Raw genomic sequence first — 24012 nt, 5'->3', positions numbered from 1 at the left:
GACTTATTTCCTCCTGTAGGAGCCTGTAAGTGTACAACCAGTTGTGTTTATTTAGGCTGTCGTACAAAACAAACGTATTTGTCTGTCTTAAGGTTGTGTCATTTTCACAAGTTTTCACGGCCGGTTTCAAAAAGTCCTCTCAGATGAACTGGTGAAACACGTCCTCAAGTAAAAGTAGAAACATTTTTATCTTCGTTTATATGTCAAATGTTTCCTTTTTTCATAAGCAAAGAATATCCAGAATAGACATGAAGACACAGTCCGTAATCTACAGAAACATTTCGTCTTCTGAATTGTTCACATCTTTTTTGGCCAATAGCAATTAGAAACGTGGACATATTTATAATCATTTTCAATAATGTTAAGCATTTGGAATTGTTGTTTTCATGTAAATTATTACTCTATATATTTTGCATGAGACAAGATCAGCCAAATCCGTGAGCTGATTTATCTGTCGAGCTTCTGGTATTTCAAAATGTTAACTGAACCGATCTACTTCATTGTAGAGGCGACTAAAATAAAATTCTTTTCTAAAACCAAGTAAGGGGGATATTGCTTGAAGATATTTGGAAATTAAGGCAAACAACATGTTCAACTCAATCTCTTTTTTTCACAAACTTTTCAATTTGAGGCAAAGGCTTTTTGAGCGTTGCCATTAAATGAAACCAACCAATAAACAGGTAATGCAATGCAGAAGCCCTTGGTACTAATGCGTTCGGCGTTAAACAGCGCTAGATGTTGTATCATTTCTTCTGCGAGTGGTGTGTTCAGGTTTTTGGGGTTTGGATTTCTCGGGAATCTCTCGTACCCACTGAAGCATGAAGTAAGTGACCGTAGTGTACTTCAGCTAAAAGCATCAAAGAACAAAAAAAAAAAACACTGAAAGGATAACAGAAATGTGTCTGGAGCAGATGAAAGTGGATGGAGGGTTATTGATTTGTGACCCTGAATAACAGTGTGTCTGTGTGTGTGTGTGTACCTCTGGCTTATTGTGAGAGCAAGAGGCCTGGGACGTGGGGATTTGTGGTGTCGATAGCAAGAGGGAGGGACACTGGAACACTTTCACAATCCCCTCTCGCTCATTCGAGTGAAGGAAGTGGGAGGTCCAGTTTGTCTTATAAACCAGTGAGTTCTAACCATCAAATACACAATAAAGCGGATGAACACAGAGTGAGCGACACACAGGACCACAGACTGTTCCCTCCCAGTTGAAGCAAAGTGAGCTGTAGGTTCACCACGCGCCTTCTCTTAAGGCGCCTTTTGACACTTTTGGACAGTTGTTGAAACTTTTCTTTGCTGACGAGCAGCCATGGGTTCCTTCGGGTGGGGCCTCGTCACCAATTTCTTCACCTATGAGACCACCAAGTCCGTGTTGGTCAAGAGTTGGTCCGTGGGCATCATCAATCGAGTCGCACAGCTGCTCATCATTTCATATTTCTTCGGGTGAGTGGCCGTTTTGGGTGTTTTTGGGGCATGTTGATTGATCAATCCGTGGTTTTGTGTTATCTGACCCTTTCGGATTTGTTTGTGCAGGGTTTTAAAAGCTGTGGGATTTCTGTTGGTATAGACTTATCTTAGTATAAAAGCATCTTTTTTATCAAGCCACAAGCGTGGTTTGGGGATTTATATGGCCGTATTTTAAGATTTCCTCCTCTAACCCTTTTACTTGCGGCTACTTTTAAAAGAAATAATTCCTGTGAAAATGTTTACAGTTTCCAACGGGCTCGAAGCCGCTTGGATTTAAGTGTTGAAATGTGTCAATTTTTACCTTCATTTTATATCCAAATATCCCCTCTAGAAAAGTGTCAAACTGCTTTTTAACAGTAATACCCCAACGTAAAAAGTCTACCATTCTAAATTTGAATTATATAAAATACATGTTGTCAGTGAAATACAATCAAAGTACAAAGAATTAAAGTACTTTAAAAAAGAAAACCCCTGTGAGTATTACATTATGCAGTATTACATCAAAAATATTTGACGTTTATTGTTGATCCATGAACAAGAAAAGTTGCATCCGGTTGACACTTTAATTATATACTTATGTATTATATACAGATATTTTTTATCTCAATAGTAACTAGTAGCTGTATTTGAGTAAAATTGTATTTACCAATAAAAAAAATGTCTACTACCATTTAAAGTAGGACGAGGACGACGTGGCTGTAAGGTTGTTTAACAACACATACTCCTGTTTGGAACATATTGCAAGACTCCTTGAATTTCCTTTGTTCTTACATCTGGATGAAATAAGTAATCCATCTGCTGCAAATTCATGTACAGTGTTAACAAATTTGAAATGTTGCCAGAAATGACCAAATGGCAAACAAAAAGTTTGCAAAAAAAATCCTGACGGTGAAATCCAAACCATTTTATTTATTTAAAGTCAAGGCTGAATTTGATGTAAAAGACTGCTAATTATGCCCAGAGGCTTCATGTTCTCCCACTGAACTCTTGACCTGCTGTTCATCCCACGCGTCCGGCAGCTGGGTCTTCGTCCACGAGAAAGCGTACCAGGCGTTTGACACCGGCATCGAGTCCTCTGTGATGACCAAAGTAAAAGGCTTGGGTTACCACAACGGCCGAGTGATGGACGTTGCCGACTACGTCTTCCCCCAACAGGTGTGTGGCGAACAAAACGCGGGCCCGACCCCACACGAGGTGGACTGAACACGAAGGCTCATTGTTGGTGTCGGTGACGCGTACGATGCTGATGTACTTAAACATTGGCGGCTCTTTCAGGCTGCATTTCATCAAAGCGCGGAATGTAAAAATGCTCGGCTGTGTTCCAGGGCGCCGGGATCTTCTGCATCATGACCAAAGTCATCGTCACAGAAAATCAGTTTCAAGGATATTGTTCAGAGGTGAGGACACATTCAAACCTCTCCGTTCCACAGCATCGCAAAGCGCTCCGGCAGTCAGGGTCCAGGGTCAATGTCTCTGAAATCGCTTCTTATCCGGGAAACCGTTTATTTCAGCTGAAGCTATTTCAGCCACCGTGACCGTGGCCGAAAGGAGAGAACAATCATTTAAAACGTGTTCTTAGAGAGGACATTTCAAGTAAGTACTTGAGTACACTCAAGTACAGTACTTGAACTTCAAGTACGGCTTGAGTGTGTGTACTTGATATCACTCTTACATTTCCTGTTGTGTGTTTCAGGTGGGAGGAATGTTTAAATGTACCAAAGACGAAGACTGCCACAAGCACATGGGGAGCATCCTCTCCAACGGTGAGTCAGCGTTCCTGTTATTGTCGACCATTTTGAATGGTACCCAATGTTTTAGTGTCTAAGTCAATGTCGGGGACAACCCTATTCGTAGCTGCTCCAGTGTTGAGCGGGAAAGTGATGCCCCGATAGACCGCAAACTCTTTGCGGCTGCCTTTGATTAAACTATAAACCAGATTGTGTCCCATTTACTGAGGATCCCGCTCTCTGTCTCACACACCAGGGGTGATTACAGGCGTCTGCGTTAACTCCACCAATGCAACCAAGGCTCATTGCGAGAGTTTCGGATGGTGTCCAGCCGAGAACGACCGAGTTGCGGTGTAAGATTCTCACACACACAATAATATGCATCTCATTAAGACACTTGGTTGTCATCCTCACGCGTTCTTCTCTGTCAACATCCTTCCAGCAAACCGATGCTGGATGTGAGCAACTTCACCATCTTCATCAAAAACAGCGTTCGCTTTCCAATGTTCGATGTCACCAGGTTGGTAACACGCAGACTCTCACCCTCACATTTAAGCGGCCGACACAACTGTGTGGAAAATATGTAATAATCAAACATAATTTGGTACCTGCTCCTTTGTGATCATTTCCTGTCATTAACATGAAGTATTTTTCTCTCAGAGGGAACCTTATCTCCACAATGACGTCCGATGATATCAGGAAATGTACTTACCATCCCGAGACGAACCCCTACTGCCCCATCTTTCGCGTGACGGACGTGCTGAATTACACTAATCAGAACGTGGCGGACCTCGCACTCAAGGTCATATCCGTCCTCCATCTCCTCCCCTTTCCTAGTTCCCCTCAAATTCCTTCAACGCGTCATCGTTGAAGGCCAACATGTTGAAGCTGCGCTGTAAACTATACACAGAGGCACAGTTGTGTCGAGATGGACGGGAGTAGGTAGCTTATCGTCATTCCCAAGAAGACATTCACCGATGCCTTGCATGCATCAGATGCCCGGGGTGTTTAAGTAACTACAATGTTTACCTGTACGATTCGTTACTAGACGTTCAGAGGAAGCAGTTCAGCAGAGTGGCACCTTTTACTTTAACCGCCTTTGTCGGAGTATAAAACGCTCAACAAAAAATAATACTGTATTTGATTGCACAAATTCCACAAAAGCCCCGATGTGAATCTGTGTTTTCCTCACCCTTCTCTTGCAGGGTGGAGAAATAGGAATAAATATTGAGTGGAAGTGTAACTTGGATCTGGACATTGAATATTGCTTACCCAAGTACAAATTCACACGACTGGATGCGCCGTTTGCCAAGAATGCCATTTCCAGCGGCTACAACTTCAGGTACTTTTCCTCTTCGTGTTCAAATTACTTTTTTTCTTTTTTCATTTTTTGGTCACTTTCTTTTCCTTCTCTTTGAATTCAGATTTGCCAAATATTTCCAGACGGAGAATGGGACGGAATTTCGGACGCTTCACAAAGCGTTTGCCATCCGCTTTGACGTCATGGTCACTGGCAAAGTGAGTTGTGTGACTCTGGCGTGCGTCCGTGGCCGTGGTTGAATGGATTAAATATTATAGAATACTATCTATGCTGGAGAGCAGTCCTGCTGGGTGATGTTTGTACATTACGTCACCCAAACCGTCTCCATCTCTCTCGCCAGGCAGGAAAGTTTGACATAATCCCGACACTCATCAACTTGGTAGCTGCCTTCACCTCTGTTGGACTGGTAGGAAAATCCCATCAGGCTAAAGACGGAAGTGTCAGCTGTCGGCTTTGATTATAACTTTTGTTTTATGTGTCGGCAGGGTACGGTTCTCTGTGACATTATCCTGCTTAACTTCTTGAAAGGGGCAGACCAGTACAAAGCCAAGAAATTTGAAGAGGTATTTTTTTTTTCTTTGCATAACACATCTGGCCGTCAGAGAGAGCGTCACCAAAGCGCGGACAGACATTCTTGTCATTGTTTTGTCCGTCCAGGTGTCGGAGGCTCAGATAGACGCGTCCCACGGTCGGAGCCCAGACAGCCAGCTGTCCCTTAGACCAGGTATCAAGAGCTCCTACGACTCTGGAGCCATTTCCCTCGATGCCTCTGATCAACCAGTCTGACTGACGACGACGACGACGACGACAACAACAACAACAACAACAACAACAACAACAACAACAACAATGTGAAGAATGGACTTCTCTTTCTCTTTCCATTGCTGCAAGAGATCCTGGTTGTCAGGCCAGTGCAGTCAGTTTTCGTTTGGCGAGCTTATGGAATCTTTGCAGTTTCGCGGAGGAGGAGTCAGAAGGAAAGAATAATCACCTGTTGTATGGCTGATACGAATAATTGGAGTTTCTTGGTTAGCATCACGCAGGCACATATTCTCCAGATGGTTTAGGAGGAAACTCAAGGGATGGCATACTCCTCAGCATTTATATAAAGCTTGGTTTCAAGTACAATAATTCTACTTGTAGGGCATTACACAGTAGTAAACTGCTATTTTAATGTCATCAGTTTCATTTTACAGCTATAATAAACTACGAGCACATGTTTGTCAGCCAAACACATTAAAGCTGTTTTCCTTTAGCTTTGCTCGAATGAACCAGAATAACAAAAAAAACATGTTGAGTATTAAATAACAATAACAGCCCTGAGAATAAAGTATTTGACTACCATTTTGGAAAATGGTTGTGTCATATTCACACTCTCAACACCCTTCCTCTCTGTCCTGCACAAATAAAAGCAACCAAATAGTCTCCAAATAGTGTAAAGACATGGTATGAGAGAGAGCGCGTGTGTGTGTGTGTGTGTGTGTGTGTTATGAGAGGGGTGTGCCGAGGGATAAATGTGTGTGTGGTTTGAGGTTCACAAATGGACCATTAGTTATCCACTTCTTTAAAATGGCACGCACTATGTTACTCTACTGCCTAAAATCCTTCTTCTTTCCTTCAATCCAAAATGTCAGTACGATTCTCTCCCGCTATTTACTCCTCTGGTTTGAGTGATTTTCTGTATTTCTTGAGTACATACAGTACTTTCTTCTCTCTGCTCCACAGTAAACGGTGACCAGGGCACTAATAGATCAGCTAAAGGGCCTCCTAATGGCTCCGACAGTGTTTTACGGGAGAAGATAGCTGTGGTCGGAGGGGGGCTAAGAGGAATTGACAGCAGTTAGCCACAAAGTTGAATGTACTAATTCAATCAGACAAATCAATATAAAATATAATGGAAATGACAGAATATGATACACGTTACTGTAAAGGACTGAATGCTGCGTCTGGTAAATCTAAATTTAAAATTGTTTTTTTTTACACTATTTCACAACAACAACAAGCACCAGTAATAATGTATATAATGTAACTGGTGTGGCTGGAAAAGGTTTTGTCTTCCAATATGTTCTCTAGTTTTTCAGGTTGAGGGAACAATGTTGACGAACACACACAACAGCGTTCTCCGGCTAACAATCCGTATAGTAATTATGAAGCTGTAGCTGACCACAAAGACTGAAGCGGGTCTCCTAGTGTTGGTGTCACGGGGTTTATGTACCAGACTAGCTGCCGGCACTGATCCCCGTCAAACACACAGAATCTCATACAAACATACATACATGACACAGAAAGAAAGCAAACACACATTGTGCAACATCTCAAATCATTCCTTTCATATTTGTCTCCCGTGTTGGGAGACTCAAACGGAAGCATCACTTAAGCAACAGTCCCGCCATTTAAAAACAACATCATATAATAAAAAAAACAATCCTATAAGTGGTGACTGCAAGCAAATGGCCTCAAAATAATGTTCCAGCCCTTCATGAGCTGAACAGAGAGCAGCAGACAAGCAGAAACCACCATTAGTCTGCCGGCAACGTTTCAGCTATAAGTCCCTTCGCTCTTCTGGGGTTCATTTTCCAGAGAGACACGTCTCAGCACAGGCAGGAGAAGCACAGCAACTCTCATAAACATCAAGTGGGAGAATATTTACTCCAGTAACCTGATCAACTAAAGCGTGGTCATACTTGTGTTATCCACACTGAGATTCTATAATACACGATAGAGTCCAGATGGACGGACAGAGACGAGAGCGGCAGCAACAGCTGACAGGACGACAGTCCTTCTTTATCCATCTAACACTTGATCCATGAACATTTTGAGCGCTGATGTTCTTGGCGGCGGATGAGGAGCGATTAGACACGGAGGTGCTTTTAATTGTCCAGTAAGAAGAAGTTTCCGGCTGTTCAGTCTATCTGTGCTTCCTCCGCGTGTTCCTCCTCTTCAGAGCCTGTATCCAGGCGGGCAGAGCAGCCCGGCGTGGGGGGGCTGACACCTCCTCTATGGCTGCCTTCTGCTCCTCACACTCCTGCGGTGCCACAGAGTCCTCCTCGTCTTCAGGATCCGAGTCCGAGTCCGTAGCGTACGAGTCCAGCGCCGGGGGCTCTATGGCCACCACCTCTTCTGCAAAATGAACCCGCCGCGTCTCCTCAACTCGCCTCTGATCCAGAGAAAAACATGAGAGACAAGGAAAAATGAACAGTGGAAATATTAGGTATTTGCAATGTTGCATATGAGAAGTTTACAATGAAACTAAAACAAATAATGAATTTGTATTCATATGGGATTAAATTAATCATTTCTTTTAAGATCGTCATTATTTTCTTGGTCTAGTTAGTACCGAATTACATCATTATTTTCAGGAAATAAATGATTAACGTATTTAGAAACCACACTGAAATGAAAATCTATGCGTTGCCAGTAGTCTATACTTTAAGAAATATATTATCAGTGTGACAACCCAGTGCACACCCCAACCTGCTTCAAATTAGCATGTTAAATGTATCTCACTTTGTGTCAGCTTACCCTTTTCATTACAATTTCCATGGAGGAGTCCCGGGATATGGAGTGTTTGAGGACGCCCCGGGGTGCAGGGGCGAGAGGAGCACATGCGGAGCTCAGGGTGTATGAAGGCACATGGTCGACACGCTGCTCCTCTCCGGTCTCCTCCATCACGTGGATGTCTGTTAGGCGTGGTGACGGTATCATCCCCTCTGTGAGACGAGAGACGAGAGAATTAAGTCTTCAGCTACAACCAACATCACCTCCTTCAACTCTCTTGTCGTGAAACATGTGAATAGTAATAGTGTTTAGTTGTTCTGACCTCTTTCTGCCTCCTGACCGTTGTTTATTCCCTCCATGGGAAGCATCTCGTCTCCGTGATACGGCCTCTTCCTGCAGCGTTGGACTCTTTTCTTCAGCACTGAGTTTTCCAGAAAATTTTTAGGCTGCAACAAAAGACAAAGGATTACGTGGTGACCACCTCATGTGTGAAAATAAAATTCATTGGAGTTGTGGAAATGTGCTTGTTTTAATTTTAGTTCTATTTTTAAAAGAACCAGATGCAAATATGCATTATCGTTCAGCTCTAACCTCTGCACACGAAGGAGGTCCACGGGTGTGTCCGTGCTTCATTGGTTCTGCTTGACCAGCGTCACTGTGAACGTGCCGTACTGCATCTGGCTTTGCTACTGAAACATCCATGCTGACGGGTTGGAAAGCATCGGGCGGCATGAAACCTGAATCTGGGGATGCCGCGGAGCCTCTGAAGTCCCACTGGTTGTACGCACCTCCTTGCTTGTTAAAAATCACAGGTGTTTGACCGCTTTCATTAAGACTTGATGGGATTTTGAGTCCTGGAGGTCTCGGATTTGCCGAGGCGGCTGATTGGTTGGGATTTAGGAACCTGGCCCACTTTTGACCCGTGACAATCTCCTCCAGTAAGCTAAAGGACCCGAGGCCAAACTGAAAGTTGGTGGCTGATCTGGAAAAAAGAATTGAAATGCTTAGCCTAAAAAAAGAATTACATTTAAGTCAGGTCAATTTTATTCAGTTCTAATCAATCCTACATATGTCTTCAGACTGTACTCTTTAAAGCACCAAATATGTGTCAATCAATAGATAACTGATAAGTATTTCCCTTGCTTTATGTTGAATACAACCTGTATCTTTCGGTCTCAGAGAAAAAAAAAACCCAATTAGTACGCAGTTGACTAATATTTGCTCAAAAATCATCGTTCAGCTCTATGAGGACCTGTGTGTTCATGTAAGCATGTCTTTTTTTTCCGCGATGTTCCCGATGATGTGATGACACTTATTGCACCATTAAAGTGTGACTGCAGATGGCTGATAACACACCCTGTGACAGGGGTGTGTTTGACACATTACATCAAATAAATTAGCCGAAACTAACATTAAAGCTATTCTTGGACGCGTCTTTAAAAATACCTGACACATCTTCCAACCTGTTGCTAAGGATCAAACAACCGCCTGTGTCTTCGGAACTGGTTTGAGTGTCTTCTTTTACGTTTCGTACCCCATACATCCTTCGCTGGCGTTGTCCGTGCGAGTAGGAGGCAGGCTACCGGGATCACTGCTGTCGAGGGAAGGAAGGGCCCGTTCTTCCACCTTATTTGCTGTCTCGGCGACCCTTACTGCTGTGAACAGCTGGTTTTGAGGGGAGATTTAAGAAATAAAAAAGTTTTAGTCTTTTTTCGTTTTTTAAATAACACACAGAGTAAATAAAAACATCCACTACTCACTTCAGGTCCTTGCTCATTTTTCAGGTCTAATGTTATTCCCTTTTTCCCCCCTCTGTTGCTCAAACTCCCCGGCCTGTCCCTCCATCTCTCCCTGATCTTCTGGGGCCATCTCTTCCTTTTAGTCTCAGACGATGGCTGTGTTCTTCTTGAACTACTGTTTGTCGCAACGTTCTGCATGTCCTTATTTTTTGTCGGATCTCCAAGCCCCTGTCCCATCGTCACTGCAGTGCTGCCGGAACTGCCCCCCGCCCCATCAGTCCTCTCAACGGAAGTGATAACAGCATCCTTGAGTGACTCGGCGGGAAACAGCTGCCGCGTTCCTGTCAGGATGATACCGGGCTGAGTGGCACGTCCCAGCAACCTTCCCTCACCCGTGTCGGCCTCGATGTCGTCTTTCTGGGAGGGGGAGGAAATAAGACCCGTGTCCACTTCACAGCAACGACCCGGTGGTTGTATTTCCCTGGTTCTTTCCGCAGCAGAGATCCCAAACACCCTCGGCGGGATCCCATTGGCACCAAGCTCAAAGTCATTTACAGGACGGCCGTTTACTTTGCGGATGATGGAGCCTCCTCTTTCCGCTGTGCTGAGTGCAGGTGGGTGCCGGTATTCCTGGGCCTCTTTTCCCGGTTGGAGCTTCAGTCTCTGCAGCATGGACTGCAGCAGAGACTGGCTGTCTTTTGGATCATGTGGCTGAGACATCTAGGAACAGAACTGCTGCGTGTCAAGTCCAGGATTCACAGAAAAGTATGTCAACAATGAGAGTACGCACAACCAACAGAGATGGATTCCACACAGTCATACCTAATACGTCAGCCCTCAAGACTCCTGCGATGGTGGTTTCCGTTTGTTTTCATATTTCAATCTTTTTCCATTATCTTGTCAGGAGTTTTCTCAACCGAAATGTCGTAACAGGTCCATCTGTTACAGTTGGAATTCCTCTGCTTGAATGTTAAGTTTCCTCATGGATGTTTTGCTTTCATACTCCAATCCTCCCGTATCCACAAAAGTTTCAGCAGCCATTTGTCCCTTTTTGTTTTGTCTTGGCGCAAAGCTTAACTGGACTTAAAACTATTCCTTTCGTCCTCTCGTGTGTTTTCCTTTTCACGAAACGTCCATGGTTTCAGTACACAAATGCTGTTTTAGTCACACCTCTTCAGCAACAGCCATTTGTATCAACGGAGATGGGAGGAGCGTTGCAGCGTTCCTCAAACTCTAAAGCAGGCCAACGAGAAAGACCAGTGAGGTGAGATCATTTTGACAGTCTCAGTCTCTCTCCCCCTCTCTCTCTCTGTCTCTCTCTCTCTCTGCTGTTACTTCCTGCCCATTTCTCTCCCTGGCTCACTCTACATGCACACACACACTCTTATTTTTATTTTTTGTATTGATTTATTTTGTGGGAAAAAAGACAGGTAAAGACAGGTCTTTACCTAAATTTATGCATAAATACAAGATCAAAATATCTATAAAAATATATTTAGTGGACTACACTACTGGAGACTGGAGAGTAGAAAAAATATTTTAAAATGTCATTTAATCAGTAATGTTCTTAATAAACACAAAAACGAAAATCTAAAATAGCGCCATGTACATAAAGTAAAATATGAATTACTTTATGGGTTGACTTGATTAATTTACACAGGTCTATGTATAAAGTGGTAATGGAAGAGTTACTTAGATCCTGTACGTAAGTAAGAGTAGTAATATCACGATGTAAAAATAAATAGAAGTCCTGCATTTGTAAAAGTTCTGCATTTGGGTATCTTCATAATTTAAAGTAAGAAGGTAGGCCTATTCTCCTTTAAAATACGCTTAAGTAAACACAATTTCAAGTGCTTATGCAGAGTGCATATAATTATATACAAAAATTATATTATTGGATTAACATTAGTATTTAATTCATGTGAAAGTGGTATTTTAAAGGTTTCAGTATCTGCCTAAAACAGAAGTACAAGCTTAAAGTGGCATAAAATGGATATACTCCACATACACGTCAAGTCAAGGAGGCTCAATACACTAATTGGCTAATAGTCTAGCTGAATTTTATACAATAATTTACAATATTTCATTTATTTACAGAATAATCCCATATCAAATACTTTTATACACAGTCATGCATTTAGAGTGACGCGGATGGCCACTTAGAAACACACTGCGCATGCGTCTCTTCAACCACGCCCCTTTGGCTTTCAGCCACTCTCATTGGTCCTCAGCGAGGCAGCGGGTAATGGCGGCGTAAACAACGCAAAGTTGGTTGCGAGATGCAGCTTAGGCGAACTAAAAATAAAACATAAGCGTCGACCTATAACTCAACGGAATATGTTTTCGATACCAAGAAGATTCTTGCTCGCTGTGCTAACTATTAAAACCCCCATAATTCCGGTTTTGGTTGCGTTTAGCCGCTAGCTCCGGCTAACTTTCTAGCGCACTTTGCTAACTTAAAGGAAAAGTAAGGTTAACGACCGTTCGCCAACCGAGATGGATTGCGTCGTGACGGGAGGAAACGTGAAAGGTAGCAAATCCCCGCCTTCTTTGAATCAGTAAACCCCAAAACCCGTAACATTAGCTCTTAATCTTCTCGTTACGTGTGTGTGTCTGTGTGTGTGTACCGTCCAGTCTTGGCCAAAGCCATCAATTCTCTGTCCAGGATCGGAGATGAGCTCTATGTGGAGCCTCAGGAAGAGGGGGTGAGCAGCTCTGACACCGTCACATACACCACCACTTCCTCCTGCCACGCATAAAGTCTTGTTTCTTCCTGTAGGTGCAAACTTTGCGTCAATGAGTGGTGCTGATAAGCGTTTTTTTCTCCCCTCTCTCTCTCTCTTGTAGCTGGCCCTGCGGTCTGTGAACTCCTCTCGGTCGGCATATGCTTGCTTCCTGTTCACACCACTCTTCTTTAGCAGGTGCAGACTGTGTGCCTGCGTTTAAACTGCACTGTGATGTGTGTGTGTGTGTGTGTGTTTCAGAGAGAGAGTGAGTCACTAAACATCACATATTAGTGTGTCATCTTTAATGGGAGCTTTTGGCCAACTCTCCTTTCCGTTTCTTTGTGCAGATACACCATCCCGAGGGGACACACCTTCCGCTGCAAGATTGCAATAAAGGTGTGGTGAGAGAAAGGGTGGGGTTTTAATTCAAGCCTTCATACAGTTAATCCATCGCATATAATATATTCACACATTTAAAAGGACCATCCTTCCTGTCATGTTGCTACTGTGGTACACCTCGTCATCGTTGTGCCTTTTGATCTGGGTGCTTTCTTTTTTGAACGTTGGTACATGGCATGTGCCAGTTATATTATCACATCTAAAGAATATGCTGCAAGAGTAAAACAGAGTGTAAAGTGAAGTGCATAAAAAATATCCGTAAGTGGGATTGAAATGTTGTCATGGCAACTTCAGTGTGGACATTTGTCTTAACTGGGTTGTTACCAGAATATTTCAGTGCACATTAATAAAGTCATGGCGTTTTATATACATTTTTTCCCCCTTCGTATCATCTTCTGTGTGTAAGTCAGAGTGTGCAGGCCGTATTCAGGTCCCTAGCAACTCTGGAGAAGACGGTGGAAAAGTGTCATATCGAGCTGGACGAGCAAAAGAACCGCCTCACCTTCACCCTCCACTGCAAACACGGTATCTGTGCTTCACTTCCTGCTCACATAATTCACAAGGATCACATATTATTTGTACTGACGCATATTTGAGTCATTTAAGCACATCGTTCACTGTGTTTGTGTTTTTTTTTCTTCTATGCAGGCCTCATGAAGACACATAACCTGTCTTTCCAGGACAGCGAAAGCTTACAGGCCGTGTTTGATAAAGACAGCTATGCCAATGTATTCAGATGCAATCCCAGGTCTGTGAAATCTTTTAATATGTATCTTATAAAAATATTAGAGAACCAATCTTTCTTTGTCTTTTTTTACTTGAACTATTTCTCTCTTTTTGTCCATTGCTTTGTAACTGGTGCAACTTTGTAAAGTAGTGGTTCACTTTATTTCCTTGTTACTCACTCACCTCTTGCCTTCCTCTGATCTCAGGCTGCTGGTGGACACAGTTGTCCACTTCCCTCCGTCTCTAGAAGAAGTGACGGTGTCAGTGAGCGATGAACGGATGTGGTTCAGGAACCATGTGGAGGAGGACGCAGGTGACTCGTTTTTTCCACCAAGAAGTTAAAAAATTGTGTTATAATTGGTTTTATTACGTTTATCAAGCAGTAAACCAGGTATTTCAAAATCTTTCCATAAAAGAAAAGAAAAAAATGGTTTCTTTTTTTTGTCTTACTAATCAACAAATCCTTATCTTTTCAATCAGGCTTTTTATTGTGAGAAAACTAATGATGTTATGTAAAGGAAAGTCACTATTATGTTGATGACATGGAGATGTCAATGCAAAGTGAAGAGGCTGAATCTGAAGCCAGTGTTGCCATTGTGTGGTAGAAAGGCAGAACAGCAGGTTTGTACTGTGTCGTCTCTGTTGTCATTGGCCAATAGCAGAAGGCTTCTCCACTCTGCTTTCTCACAGCAATAGAATACAACAAAGAAATACAAATACGTCTAATAATAAATCCTTTTTTCTCATCCTTTCACTCTGTTTCCCTCCCAGACCAGTCGAAGGCCATGCTGACAGAGCTGTGTCTGGCTTCTGAGGAGTTCGACCATTTTGCTGTCAAAGCCCACAACGGGGTGACCTTTTGTCTGAAGGAGTTACGGGTAAGAGAACAACAAGAGAAGGATTACATTACATCATTTGGCTGACGCTTTTATCCAAAGCGACTTACATTGCATTATTAACCCATGGCTTTTTTACATTTTTGCCCGGGGAGCAATTAGGGGTTAGGTGACGCGTGGGGAATATGTCAGAGGGACGAGTGCGCATAATTAGGAGAAAATCCGGTCAATTTTCAAAATAAAACATTTTTCAGAAAAAAACAATATATAAGCTTTCTGTGGTGCGGCCCGGTACCAAACGGCCCACGGACCGGTACCGGTGGTTGGGGACCACTGTTCTAAGGGGAGAGGAATCCTTTGGAGGAAATGACACTGAGGGCAGTCAGTTAAACATATGTCATTGTGGATAAAAAGAAAAGCAACAAAAGAAAGACTTTTTATCAATTAACTCATCAAGAAGATTTTTTAAAAGTTTGTTTTTGTCATCTCTCCTCCAGGGTTTGCTAGTGTTTGCAGAGTCCACTGGTCTCCCTATTTCTATGTACTTTGATGAACCGGGCAGGTAAACCTTCTCACATACATATGTTAGTTAATCACATGGTTAACATTGTAGTGACGTTAACATTGTGTGTGTGTGTGTGTTGTTTGTTGTGTTCGTCAGCCCCGTAGTGCTTTCACTAACAGACAGCGTACTGGAGGGGAACTTTGTGCTGGCCACACTGTCCGATGACCCCAACCATCGTAAAAACAACCCCAGACGGTAAAGCTCAAACAAAACAAGAGTGCTTTTTCATTATTACAAATGGTTTCTTTTGGAGGGGCAGTAAATTCTCAACGTATACTCTGCACAGACATTGCAACATTTTTGACATTGTTGGATGTTGCCTTACTTTTGCCACCTTCTGGGTGCAATAGTCAGTTGACTGCTAGATGCAGATGTTCTTGGCAACACATCTGTCCAGCTGTAGAGTATTTGGTTTGTTGCAAAGTCTAATTACAGTTTGGTTGTCAAGCCTCAGTGATTGAACACGTACAATTTAGTGCAGTGCAAAATGTATAAAATAATGAAATCTGACAATGTACAGATGTTATAAATGTACCAACGGGAATTTTAGTCTTCACTTCTCACTGGTAAGATAATAAACATGGCGGATTTGTATTATATGCATTTGTGATATCCTTCAAAAATAAACTCAACACAAGTTTTGGCAGCTCGCTAGCCGGCCCATCCAGGACGATACGGACATTACTTCCAGCAGACTTTAGAAAAAGTGTCATTTGGATGAGCATGGACATCTTTACCCTGATGATACTGGTAAATATAGTCCGATCTCTGTTCAGAACTACCACAAACTTCCTGTGTGATCTCCTCAGAGCATGCACGCCACCGCCGCCCCCTCCGGATGACTTCATGAATGACGACATAGACTGCTACCTCATCGCCATGGATACCAGTATCGCGCCAGGTGCTTCGGGCGCCGGTCCGCCTACACCCCCATTATCTGATTCTTTATGTTCAAAACCGAGTGCTGCAGCCAATCACAGGACGAGGCCACACAGTGAGGAGGAGGAAGATGAAACAGCTGATTCCGGCAGACCACCTAATAAGAAGGTGCGGTATAGTGTTCACATTCATGGGTTACCTCATTAAAAGGCTGAAAATGGAAAAAGCTGATAGATTGGTAAACAGTTTGATTAGATTACTTTGCTCTTTTTTTATAGTATAGTATAGATAGTATACAACTAATCTAAAGCTGTTTTAATTTCTAAGAACACACTCTCATGGTTTTCTTCTCTATTTCACCTCTCGCAGTTCTGTTCCTTGTTCTTTGGATCTGTGCTGCCCGCGTCCTCTCAGATGACCACTCAACCAGTGACAAGTCAGCAAGTGTTGGCCAGTGACAGCGAGGAGGACGTGCAATGAAGCTACCTTTGTCGTTTACACACACACTGCAGCACTGGAGAAGAGATTGATGCCTTGAACCATCATTTTCATCTTTACCAGCCCGCACAACTGTTCTACAGGGAGTGTTTTCTTTTTAAGACAGTACAGAAAAGGATATTACAATGTTTTATTGGACTATAATGTTGGAAATATGGGATTATGTAAACCTGGACATGAAGCACTTCCTGTTTATTTTTGTTCAACGTCTGTTGGGTTTGTGATCTAGGTGTGACGAAAAAGCTCTAAATAAAAGACGCATATTTTTCAAATTATTTAAACATTATTTATGATTTATTTACATGTCAAAAGGTTCAAGTGTGACAGAGATGTATGATGATCCGTATGAGTTTGAAGCACTCTGTAAAACAACTCCTCATTCCTCCGGATCCGATAAAAAAAAATATTTTTCAGTTTTTTGTCAAAAGTACGATTCAGTGTAAGAAGAATGGCTAAGCTTCTGTGATGCCGTCTGTGCAGGTTGAGTCGCATCACTGCTCCCTTTCTCGCTCTGCGCCTGGAAACTCTTCCCCCTCGTCTGTGGTTTCTTCCTCTCTCGTTCTTTCTCCTTCCCCAGCTCCTTCTCTCTCTTCTTTTTCAACCTCTCCTCCTCCTTCTCCCGTCTCTCTCGGTCCCTCCGCCGCCGCCTCCTCTCCCTGGAGCTCAGTTTCTCTTCTCCCTCTTCCTCCACCGGTTTCCCCGTGCCGGTTACATCACTGAAGTCCTGAATCAAGATTTTGGGGATTTGCATTTTGGCTGCCTTTTTGGGCTGTCCTCCCCTCAGCCTGCGGAAGAGACCCAAGCGTTTTGGGGGGTCAGGCTGAACCGCTGGAGTCGCTTCTGCAGACAAAGACGGGGAGACTTCTGCGGTTACTTCCGAAGGACTCTGGGTCGGGTTTACCGCTCCGGGGTCGGACTGTAATTGGCCGAGTTTACCCTGCCGATTAGGAGTTGATTGTGATTGGCCGGTTTTCTCTGGCATGATGAAGAGATCTTCAGAGAGCCGACGCGCTAACCTGGACCCGCTGGAGTTGGACGACTTGCGGACGCAGAAGTCTCCAGAGGACCTGCTGCTTCGATGCCCTGTGGCTGGTGTCAGGCCCCTGTGAGCCGGCTCAGCCTGGTCCCTCACAAGCTGAGAATCTTCGTCCTGGACCTCCAGGGTTCTGTCAGCGATTGGTGGGTCTGTTGGTTCGGTGGAAATGGGGACGTTGTCGTCTCCTACCGTGTTTCCTTGAGGAGTTTCTGGGCTTTCCTCCTCCACGGCACCGACAGTGTCCTGGATGATAGACGGTTGTTGGGGTGCAGGCTCCTCTGAGCTGATGGTTTCTACCGAACTATTCTTCCCATCAGGCCCGGCGGCTGTGAGTGGCCCTGCTCCTGCCTGTGTTACTTCCTCCTCTAACTCCTCCTGCGGAGGTGCTATCAAGTCAGTATTCTCCCTTTCCTCAGCTTGTGTTGGACCAGCCTGTGCCTGGGAGTGTTCACCCAAACATCTACCTTCTTCGTCCCGTGAAGGTTCAGAAGCTTCTGCGTCACCTTCTTTGTCAAAAGCCGCGCTTGACTCTGTCTCTACGTGGTTTGGTGTTTCTACCTCAGTCTCCGTATCAGCTGCCAGGTCCGTGCTGTCTTCTGGTTCAGTACATGGCGGTGAACAAAGTATCAATGTTCCTGCCTTTGAGTCTAGGTGTTCTTCTGAAACCATTTGTACCATTTCAGTCTCTGATTCCTGTGCGGCTGGATTTCCCTCCAGCTCTTCTTGAGTCCGTGCCAGTTCAATAGTTTCTTTTGGTGTGTGGGACTCTACTTTCGTGTCAGTTTCTGTCAATGACTCACCGCTGTGGTAATTGTGTTCCAATGTGTCTCCCCGTGGGCTTGTGCCTGTCTCTGCGACTACTTCTTGCTGTCGCGTCTCCGTCTCTCCTGTGGGATCTGCGACGGTTACCTGACTGTCCGTCTCTGAGCCCGAGCTTCTCTCGGTTGGGCCCGTGTCCTCCTGAGTCTTTTGCCCATTTTCAGTTTCTGTGCTCTCCACCGGTTCCACGTCGACCTGAATCATCTGTTCCTCGCTTGGCGATGCACCTTCCCGCGCCTCCACCTCCGTGTTTTTATCAGCATAAGCATCTTCCTCTATCTCAGGCGGAGTTTCCACCTCAGCTTTTGCACATCCGCCTCCTGACGGTTGGTTTTCCGTCGCTTGGTCTGAGTCTTTACCATGAATTTCTAGGTGCTGGATTGGATGTCTCTGGTGCTCCGGGACGTGCGTCCGGCTGTCAGGGTGCAGCTCGTCTCCCTGTTTGTGTTCAGTGGTCTGATCTTCGGTCGGACCTTCACTTTTGTGCGCCTCCACGTTTGTTTCTTCCTTCTGCTCCGAAATCCCTTTGCTCTCCTCGGTCCCGATGAGTTGGTCCTCCTTCCCAGCGATGCTTGTTTCCCCCCCGTTTCCAATCCGTTGTTCTGCGATAACCGTTTCTTCTACGTGCTCTGTCGGCACGTTGTGGATTTCAATCATCTTAGGTTCTTCTAAAAGTTCTTTGTGTTCCCTTTCTTCCGTCAGTTTCAGCTCCTCCTCTTCTTCGTGGCTCTCCAAAACTGCGTCGTCGTCCTCCTCTTGAACGCGCGGCACCTTCTTAAAACGGAACTCAGTCCAGCTCCTCCCGTCCTCCTTCGCTCCCATCGAGAAATGCCTCACAACTCGGCCGCCACCGCCTTCCCATTCGCGCGTGTTCGCCTTTGCCCCTTTCCACCCCTTCTTGTGGAGGAGGGACGGAGACAGCGAGAGGGTGGAGGCCGAGCGAGCGAGAGGGACGGACAGGTTTCCTTTCTGGCGCCGCTCCTGCTCCCTCGCCCACGCCATCCGGTATCCATGGCAGCGACCTCTGGGGTCGAATGTCGACGAGGGTCTGTCTTTCCTCCACCTTTCTAACTCCTTCTCCGTCTGCTTCTGCAGATCTCTTCCTGACAGCTGCACCGAGCACACCTGAGAACAGGGGGGGAAAGACACCGGTGCCACTTTACGTTACTGTCATTTTACCCAAATTTTAAATGATTTCTTGATTTCAACACAGCCATTCAGTTTGGTGGAAATCCGGTTGCTGCAAAGGCCACGACAACTACTACGCAGGGACACCTTGTGTTTAGTTATCCCAGAAGAGTACAGGAATAGTTTCCAACCTCCCCGGTTTGCCTGTAATATGCCAGGAAAATGTCGTCGAGCTGTGTAGAAGCCTCCACATTCATTATGTTTCGTATGTTACTTTTTCCATCTCATTTCTATGTGGTTCTGTTTAAAAGCTTCAAAAATACAACTAGGTGAACCTTGAGGTCAGGTTGTTTAAACTGTTTAAAACAGTTGGATTCATTTTCATAGCAGCAAAAGTGAAGAAGGCTCCTGGTGTAACCGTCTCCCCTCAACGCCACCACCACGCCTGTCCTTCGAACCTCGGCTATGAAAGCGTTGTCCTCCTCTTGGACCTCCTCCCTGACGCCTCTCAGCCTCTCCAGAGTCTCCATCTGGCCCTGACACCGCTTCCTCAGCTCGGCCCGGCCCAGCACCCGGCGCACCAGCACCACCGCCACCTGGAGCAGCACCCGCACCCCTGAGAAGACGGGAGGAGAGGAGAGGTAGTGAAGAGACGTGCCACATTAACGTCGCACAAATCACTCGGTATATGATAGTTCCTTGTGTTTTATAAAGTTGTGTCTTTTTTTACAGGGATGATTTGCTAAAATAAGTTGCAATACATCTAAGCCTGTTAAGTATTTTTAACCACAGGCGACAGAACTTGCTGTGTATCTCCACCCTTAGCGCACAGTTTGAGGTGGAAATTGAGTGGGTGGAGGATGTGCTCTTCTACTGAGGCCGCAATGCTTGCGGTGGCCTTAATGTTTGATCCTGCGAGGTTGTGTTTGGTTATATGTGTGACTGACAGGAGCAGAATGGCCCGAAGAGTCCTTTAAGCTGACAAATCTAATATGATGCTATTACAACACAAGGCATAATGTGATAGAGATTATTGTTTCTGAGAAATTCCATTTATTTTGCCTCCTTTTCAGAAGATACTTTAGTTTTCATAATGGGGGGGAGGGTGGCGTACCATAGCAGAAGAAGAGGTCCCAGACCCGGAGCAGCGTGTTGAAGGGCAGGTGGCGCGTGTAGAGGCACATCAGCCAGTCGGTGGCGAACATGAGGGGCTCCACTCCGTGGTGCTGCAGGTGTTTGTGTGCAGCTGGACACGTCCTCTTCAAGACCCAGTTCAACATGGCCGCGTCAAACAGGACTCCTTCCTGCGGAGGTGTGCATGCTTAGACGGCTCAGGAGATCTTTTTTCGGGTTTCTTGTCAAATGAAGTGCAGTGATCGGGTATCCATTGTTTTCTAATTGCGGTGCACAGATGAGCTGTGTGTGTGTGCGCGTGCGTGTGTGCGTGTGTGTGTGTGGAGGTCCTCACCAGCAGAGGACTGTAGTATCCAGGCAGGTACTGCTGACTAATCTCCACCAGACACCAGAAGGCCTCCTGACAAGGAGACATGATGGCAAATGGAATGACAATAAGTCGACATGATGCAATAGCCCCTTTATGTTTTGCACAGTTATAAATACACTGTTTTTTATTGTGTTTGTGGGGCAGTAATTCTCCTCCTCTGAAATCCAGGCTAGTGGCCTGTTTTAAAGATGCGTCTGCAGCTTGTTTGCTGGGCAGAGCGATCGACGGTGCTGTTGATGGCTACCTCAGCAGGCATGTTCATCAGCAGCACTGCAGCCACGGGCCCCTGCGCCTGGCAGTAACCCTCCTCCGGTTGGTACTGAGTGAAAGCTTTCAGCACCCGGAACAAGCCCTGCTGCCTACACACAAACACACCACAGGAACCAGTCACACAAACCACAGGCGCATGATTCTGTTGAGACATTCTGTATATCCTCTGTTTTTCAACAGAGAGACACAAAGTTGGCAGGAGTATGAAGACGGAGCGGTACCAGCTGAGAAACAGAAGCCAACAGTAGTAGAGATGTTTCCTACCCGTGTCCATCCTTTGAGAGGAACATTTCATGAAAAGGGAACTGTCGGTCCAGGTCCCTCACGATCACGTCCACCCAGCTCTGCAGAGCAGGCTGCGAGTCCAGAGACTGACGCAGTGACAAAAGACTGTTGAAATCATCCATTTACCAACACTAGACTACGAGGGTTTTAGGTTACAGGGTAGGTGACTTATTAATGGCTCTATACGTATTGCACTGTGATGAACCTCATTTTTTAACAGATTGCTTTGTCAGTTAGAAGAGATATTGGTTTACTGTGATATAAAACTGAGAATAATAAGAAATTCATACATTTGAGATGCGGGAACCAGAACAATGATTATTGTTTGATGAATTACATTTACGGTTGACACATTTCAAATGTCAAATTGTTGTTGAATCGTACGCAGTTGCTGCTGATTTGAAAGCATTTGCCACAGTGAAAGTGTTTGTTTTTTCTTGCCTGGTAGAGGTTTTCGCTTTGTTTCATCTTGTCAGTAGCTCCGCACAGCAGAGGCCAACACTTGGCCCGCAGAGAGGCCGGGATGCCTTTCTGACACTGCACTTTGACCTGAAGGGACGTCGGTAACAGACACGGCATCAGCTCGGTGCAGTCAGACTCCGCTGACTACATTTCATTGTTGTTTGTGTGAATGCAGGACTTGTTGACTCATACGGGGAAAAGCACAGGTGTATTATAACGTTAAAAGGGCCTCTGTTCTATTCTACAAGTGTCCCAGTAAGACGGGACACTGGGACAAGGGCCCTAAAACTGAAACGTCATTTACTTTACTGTCAACTGTTCTTTTCTAAAGGGACAAAACATCTGTAATGGAAATGGCGCATCATTTTTTTCAGGGCTTAATATTCACTACATTAAATGACTTTTAGTTGTCAGAGACGGGACACACCTTACTGGTCTTCTTCAGCAAGATGCGATCCCATTGGCTAATGATATTTATCCATTTGGTCTCCCTGTGCCTGACCAACTCGGGCGGTGGGCCCACACTCCTGACACAAAACAGAATGCAGGCAAGTATTTTACACATTAAATATTCAGAGGATGAGAGGCTTTTTATGCATCCGTTGACTGGCAGCATTAAAGTCTCATTAAAGACCTTTCGGTCTGTGTGCAGAGTTGCTGCACGTATGTGTGCTGTCATTACAGAAATACAGTGCTGTGAAAAACAAGACAGGAAACAGGAAAACCACACGGTAGCAGTGTGATGTCTCCATGGCGACCGTTCAGGATGTTACCAATGGGCTAACTGTGGGAACGGCAGGTAACAGACGGTCTTGTCCTGACTGTAGCCAGTCAAGCAAGAAAATTACAATTTTGTGAACTATTTAAAGTTGCTGTTGCCATAGTTGCTACGTGGAAAGTCAAAAATAGCACCACTTTGAGGTGAACTGTCCCTTAACTGTTGGCTAACACTTCTTTTTTATAGTTTTAAAGATTTATTGACATCTCATGTTTCTGTCTCCAACTTAAACTCACTGAAATTGGTTGGAAGCTGCTGCTTTTCACGAATAGTGTCTTTATAAATATGAGGTCTTGCATTTGAATAGGGTTACTTGTTTGTGAAAAAACATCATGGTACATCGCACGGCCTCTTTGAACACAATCATCCTGTAATGGGGCGTTTTTTTTCAGCATTCAGGGGAAAAATTAGTATTTAAAGATCTTTAAAAGACGATAATTATAACAGAGAGACATTAAACCTGCCTTTGACCACCGTGCCGAGCTTAACAACAGCATAGTAACAGTACACAGGGACAAATGCTTTGCTGCTCACCCAGCAGTGGATCCATTGGTCAGAATGAAGCCGAAGCGGTCGGTCTCAGGTTCCTGACCAACTGACTCTCCATCAGATCCAGAGCTGTCCTCCTCACTGAGGTTCTTCTGGGCTGCACTGGTTGGACTTAACATCTTACTGTCAGAGGAGAGGAGAGAGCGAACTCTGTCATCATGGTCATTTAAAGCTCTACAATTCCTGCTATACGTAGAAAGAATGTGTTAAAGCACTGCTCCGAATGGAGCCTGTTTAGGTTGGTCAGTAGTTGTATGAAAATGTTGTGCTACTTTCTGTTATATTTTAAGAGGACATGCTTCCTCACATACAAGCAGCGGTTAGGACATCTGGCTCGCTATTTATTTTGTATTTTTGCAGCATTAGTGTTAAACTTTCTTCGCAATCATAGATCATCACAGCTACAAAGCGGACGACACGTAAATATCTTCTTAAAAATCATTTAAACGGAATTACCTTTCACACTTCCGTCATGATGAATCACTCGGTTGTTGAAGAGGTAAAGTGTCAGATACTCCCCTAATGAGGAAGACACACTCTCTCTCTCTCTCTCTCTCTCTCTCTCTCTCTCTCTCTCTCTCTCTCTCTCTCTCTCTCTCTCTCTCTCTCTCTCCCTCTGACGACTATTGAATAATGTCCCTCAAATCAACACCCATTGGACTGCTTCTAGCAGTAATATAATGCTATTCTAATTGACGTGGATGTCAGAAATACGATTAATCAAACAGCTTGTCACGTGGAGTGATATATGTGTAATATTGACCTGCAGATTACGTTTAAAGTGTTTTTTCCGAACAATG

General features: G+C 44.5%; 4 protein-coding genes across 5 annotated transcripts; 2 read left to right on the top strand and 2 right to left on the bottom strand.

The window, feature by feature from the left end:
* The first annotated feature begins 1098 nt into the window (after window positions 1–1098).
* Window positions 1099–5859, top strand: p2rx3a (purinergic receptor P2X, ligand-gated ion channel, 3a). Its single transcript, XM_040173698.2, has 12 exons — window positions 1099–1443; window positions 2487–2622; window positions 2793–2864; window positions 3161–3230; window positions 3451–3547; window positions 3637–3714; window positions 3855–3996; window positions 4400–4536; window positions 4619–4712; window positions 4856–4921; window positions 5001–5078; window positions 5173–5859. Exons 1-12 carry the CDS (start codon window positions 1310–1312, stop codon window positions 5299–5301), a joined length of 1233 nt encoding a protein of 410 aa, XP_040029632.1. The 5' UTR covers window positions 1099–1309; the 3' UTR covers window positions 5302–5859.
* Window positions 5860–6705: 846 nt separating this feature from the next.
* Window positions 6706–12613, bottom strand: LOC120817449 (uncharacterized). Of its 2 annotated transcripts, XM_040173695.2 has the most exons (8): window positions 12380–12613; window positions 10575–10985; window positions 9774–10472; window positions 9548–9678; window positions 8605–8995; window positions 8336–8459; window positions 8038–8225; window positions 6706–7672 (listed from the first exon to the last, which is right to left on the bottom strand). In XM_040173695.2, the coding sequence occupies exons 3-8, from the start codon at window positions 10470–10472 to the stop codon at window positions 7424–7426; spliced, it is 1782 nt and encodes a 593-aa protein (XP_040029629.2). In that variant the 5' UTR covers window positions 10575–10985; window positions 12380–12613; the 3' UTR covers window positions 6706–7423. The 2 variants fall into 2 exon arrangements, with proteins under 2 accessions (XP_040029629.2, XP_040029628.2); XM_040173694.2 differs by having other exon boundaries at window positions 9774–10985.
* On the top strand, window positions 11964–16656 carry rad9a (RAD9 checkpoint clamp component A). The gene is made up of 12 exons (XM_040173699.2): window positions 11964–12282; window positions 12387–12457; window positions 12600–12673; window positions 12826–12874; window positions 13288–13402; window positions 13526–13625; window positions 13810–13916; window positions 14375–14481; window positions 14937–15001; window positions 15101–15199; window positions 15814–16051; window positions 16253–16656. The coding sequence occupies exons 1-12, from the start codon at window positions 12249–12251 to the stop codon at window positions 16361–16363; spliced, it is 1170 nt and encodes a 389-aa protein (XP_040029633.2). The 5' UTR covers window positions 11964–12248; the 3' UTR covers window positions 16364–16656.
* Window positions 16657–23766, bottom strand: tbc1d10c (TBC1 domain family, member 10C). The gene is made up of 10 exons (XM_040173692.2): window positions 23669–23766; window positions 23198–23335; window positions 22313–22412; window positions 21865–21972; window positions 21403–21509; window positions 21113–21227; window positions 20833–20898; window positions 20479–20668; window positions 19823–19980; window positions 16657–19361 (listed from the first exon to the last, which is right to left on the bottom strand). Exons 2-10 carry the CDS (start codon window positions 23329–23331, stop codon window positions 16803–16805), a joined length of 3537 nt encoding a protein of 1178 aa, XP_040029626.2. The 5' UTR covers window positions 23332–23335; window positions 23669–23766; the 3' UTR covers window positions 16657–16802.
* Between the last annotated feature and the right edge of the window lie 246 nt (window positions 23767–24012).

Source organism: Gasterosteus aculeatus, chromosome 4 (assembly GCF_964276395.1).
Source record: "Gasterosteus aculeatus chromosome 4, fGasAcu3.hap1.1, whole genome shotgun sequence".
In the NCBI taxonomy this organism is placed as follows: domain Eukaryota; kingdom Metazoa; phylum Chordata; class Actinopteri; order Perciformes; family Gasterosteidae; genus Gasterosteus; species Gasterosteus aculeatus.
Note: the sequence above shows the minus strand (reverse complement) of the source record. Positions and strands in the feature narration are given on the sequence as shown.

Excerpts from the sequence above, each read along its gene's own strand:
- p2rx3a (XM_040173698.2), top strand. The coding sequence starts at position 1,310 with ATGGGTTCCTTCGGGTGGGGCCTCGTCACCAATTTCTTCACCTATGAG. Across the intron at positions 1,444-2,486 it reads ATCATTTCATATTTCTTCGG|CTGGGTCTTCGTCCACGAGA; the intron begins GTGAGTGGCCGT and ends CGCGTCCGGCAG. Across the intron at positions 3,715-3,854 it reads CCAATGTTCGATGTCACCAG|AGGGAACCTTATCTCCACAA; the intron begins GTTGGTAACACG and ends TTTTTCTCTCAG.
- LOC120817449 (XM_040173694.2), bottom strand. The coding sequence starts at position 10,472 with ATGTCTCAGCCACATGATCCAAAAGACAGCCAGTCTCTGCTGCAGTCC. Across the intron at positions 9,679-9,773 it reads AAAATGAGCAAGGACCTGAA|CTGTTCACAGCAGTAAGGGT; the intron begins GTGAGTAGTGGA and ends CCTCAAAACCAG. Across the intron at positions 7,673-8,037 it reads TGGAAATTGTAATGAAAAGG|AGGCGAGTTGAGGAGACGCG; the intron begins GTAAGCTGACAC and ends TCTCTGGATCAG.
- rad9a (XM_040173699.2), top strand. The coding sequence starts at position 12,249 with ATGGATTGCGTCGTGACGGGAGGAAACGTGAAAG. Across the intron at positions 13,403-13,525 it reads CACCCTCCACTGCAAACACG|GCCTCATGAAGACACATAAC; the intron begins GTATCTGTGCTT and ends TCTTCTATGCAG. Across the intron at positions 13,917-14,374 it reads CCATGTGGAGGAGGACGCAG|ACCAGTCGAAGGCCATGCTG; the intron begins GTGACTCGTTTT and ends TTTCCCTCCCAG.
- tbc1d10c (XM_040173692.2), bottom strand. The coding sequence starts at position 23,331 with ATGTTAAGTCCAACCAGTGCAGCCCAGAAGAACCTCAGTGAGGAGGAC. Across the intron at positions 22,413-23,197 it reads ACCAATGGATCCACTGCTGG|GAGTGTGGGCCCACCGCCCG; the intron begins GTGAGCAGCAAA and ends GTTTTGTGTCAG. Across the intron at positions 21,510-21,864 it reads AAAGCGAAAACCTCTACCAG|TCTCTGGACTCGCAGCCTGC; the intron begins GCAAGAAAAAAC and ends TCACTGCGTCAG.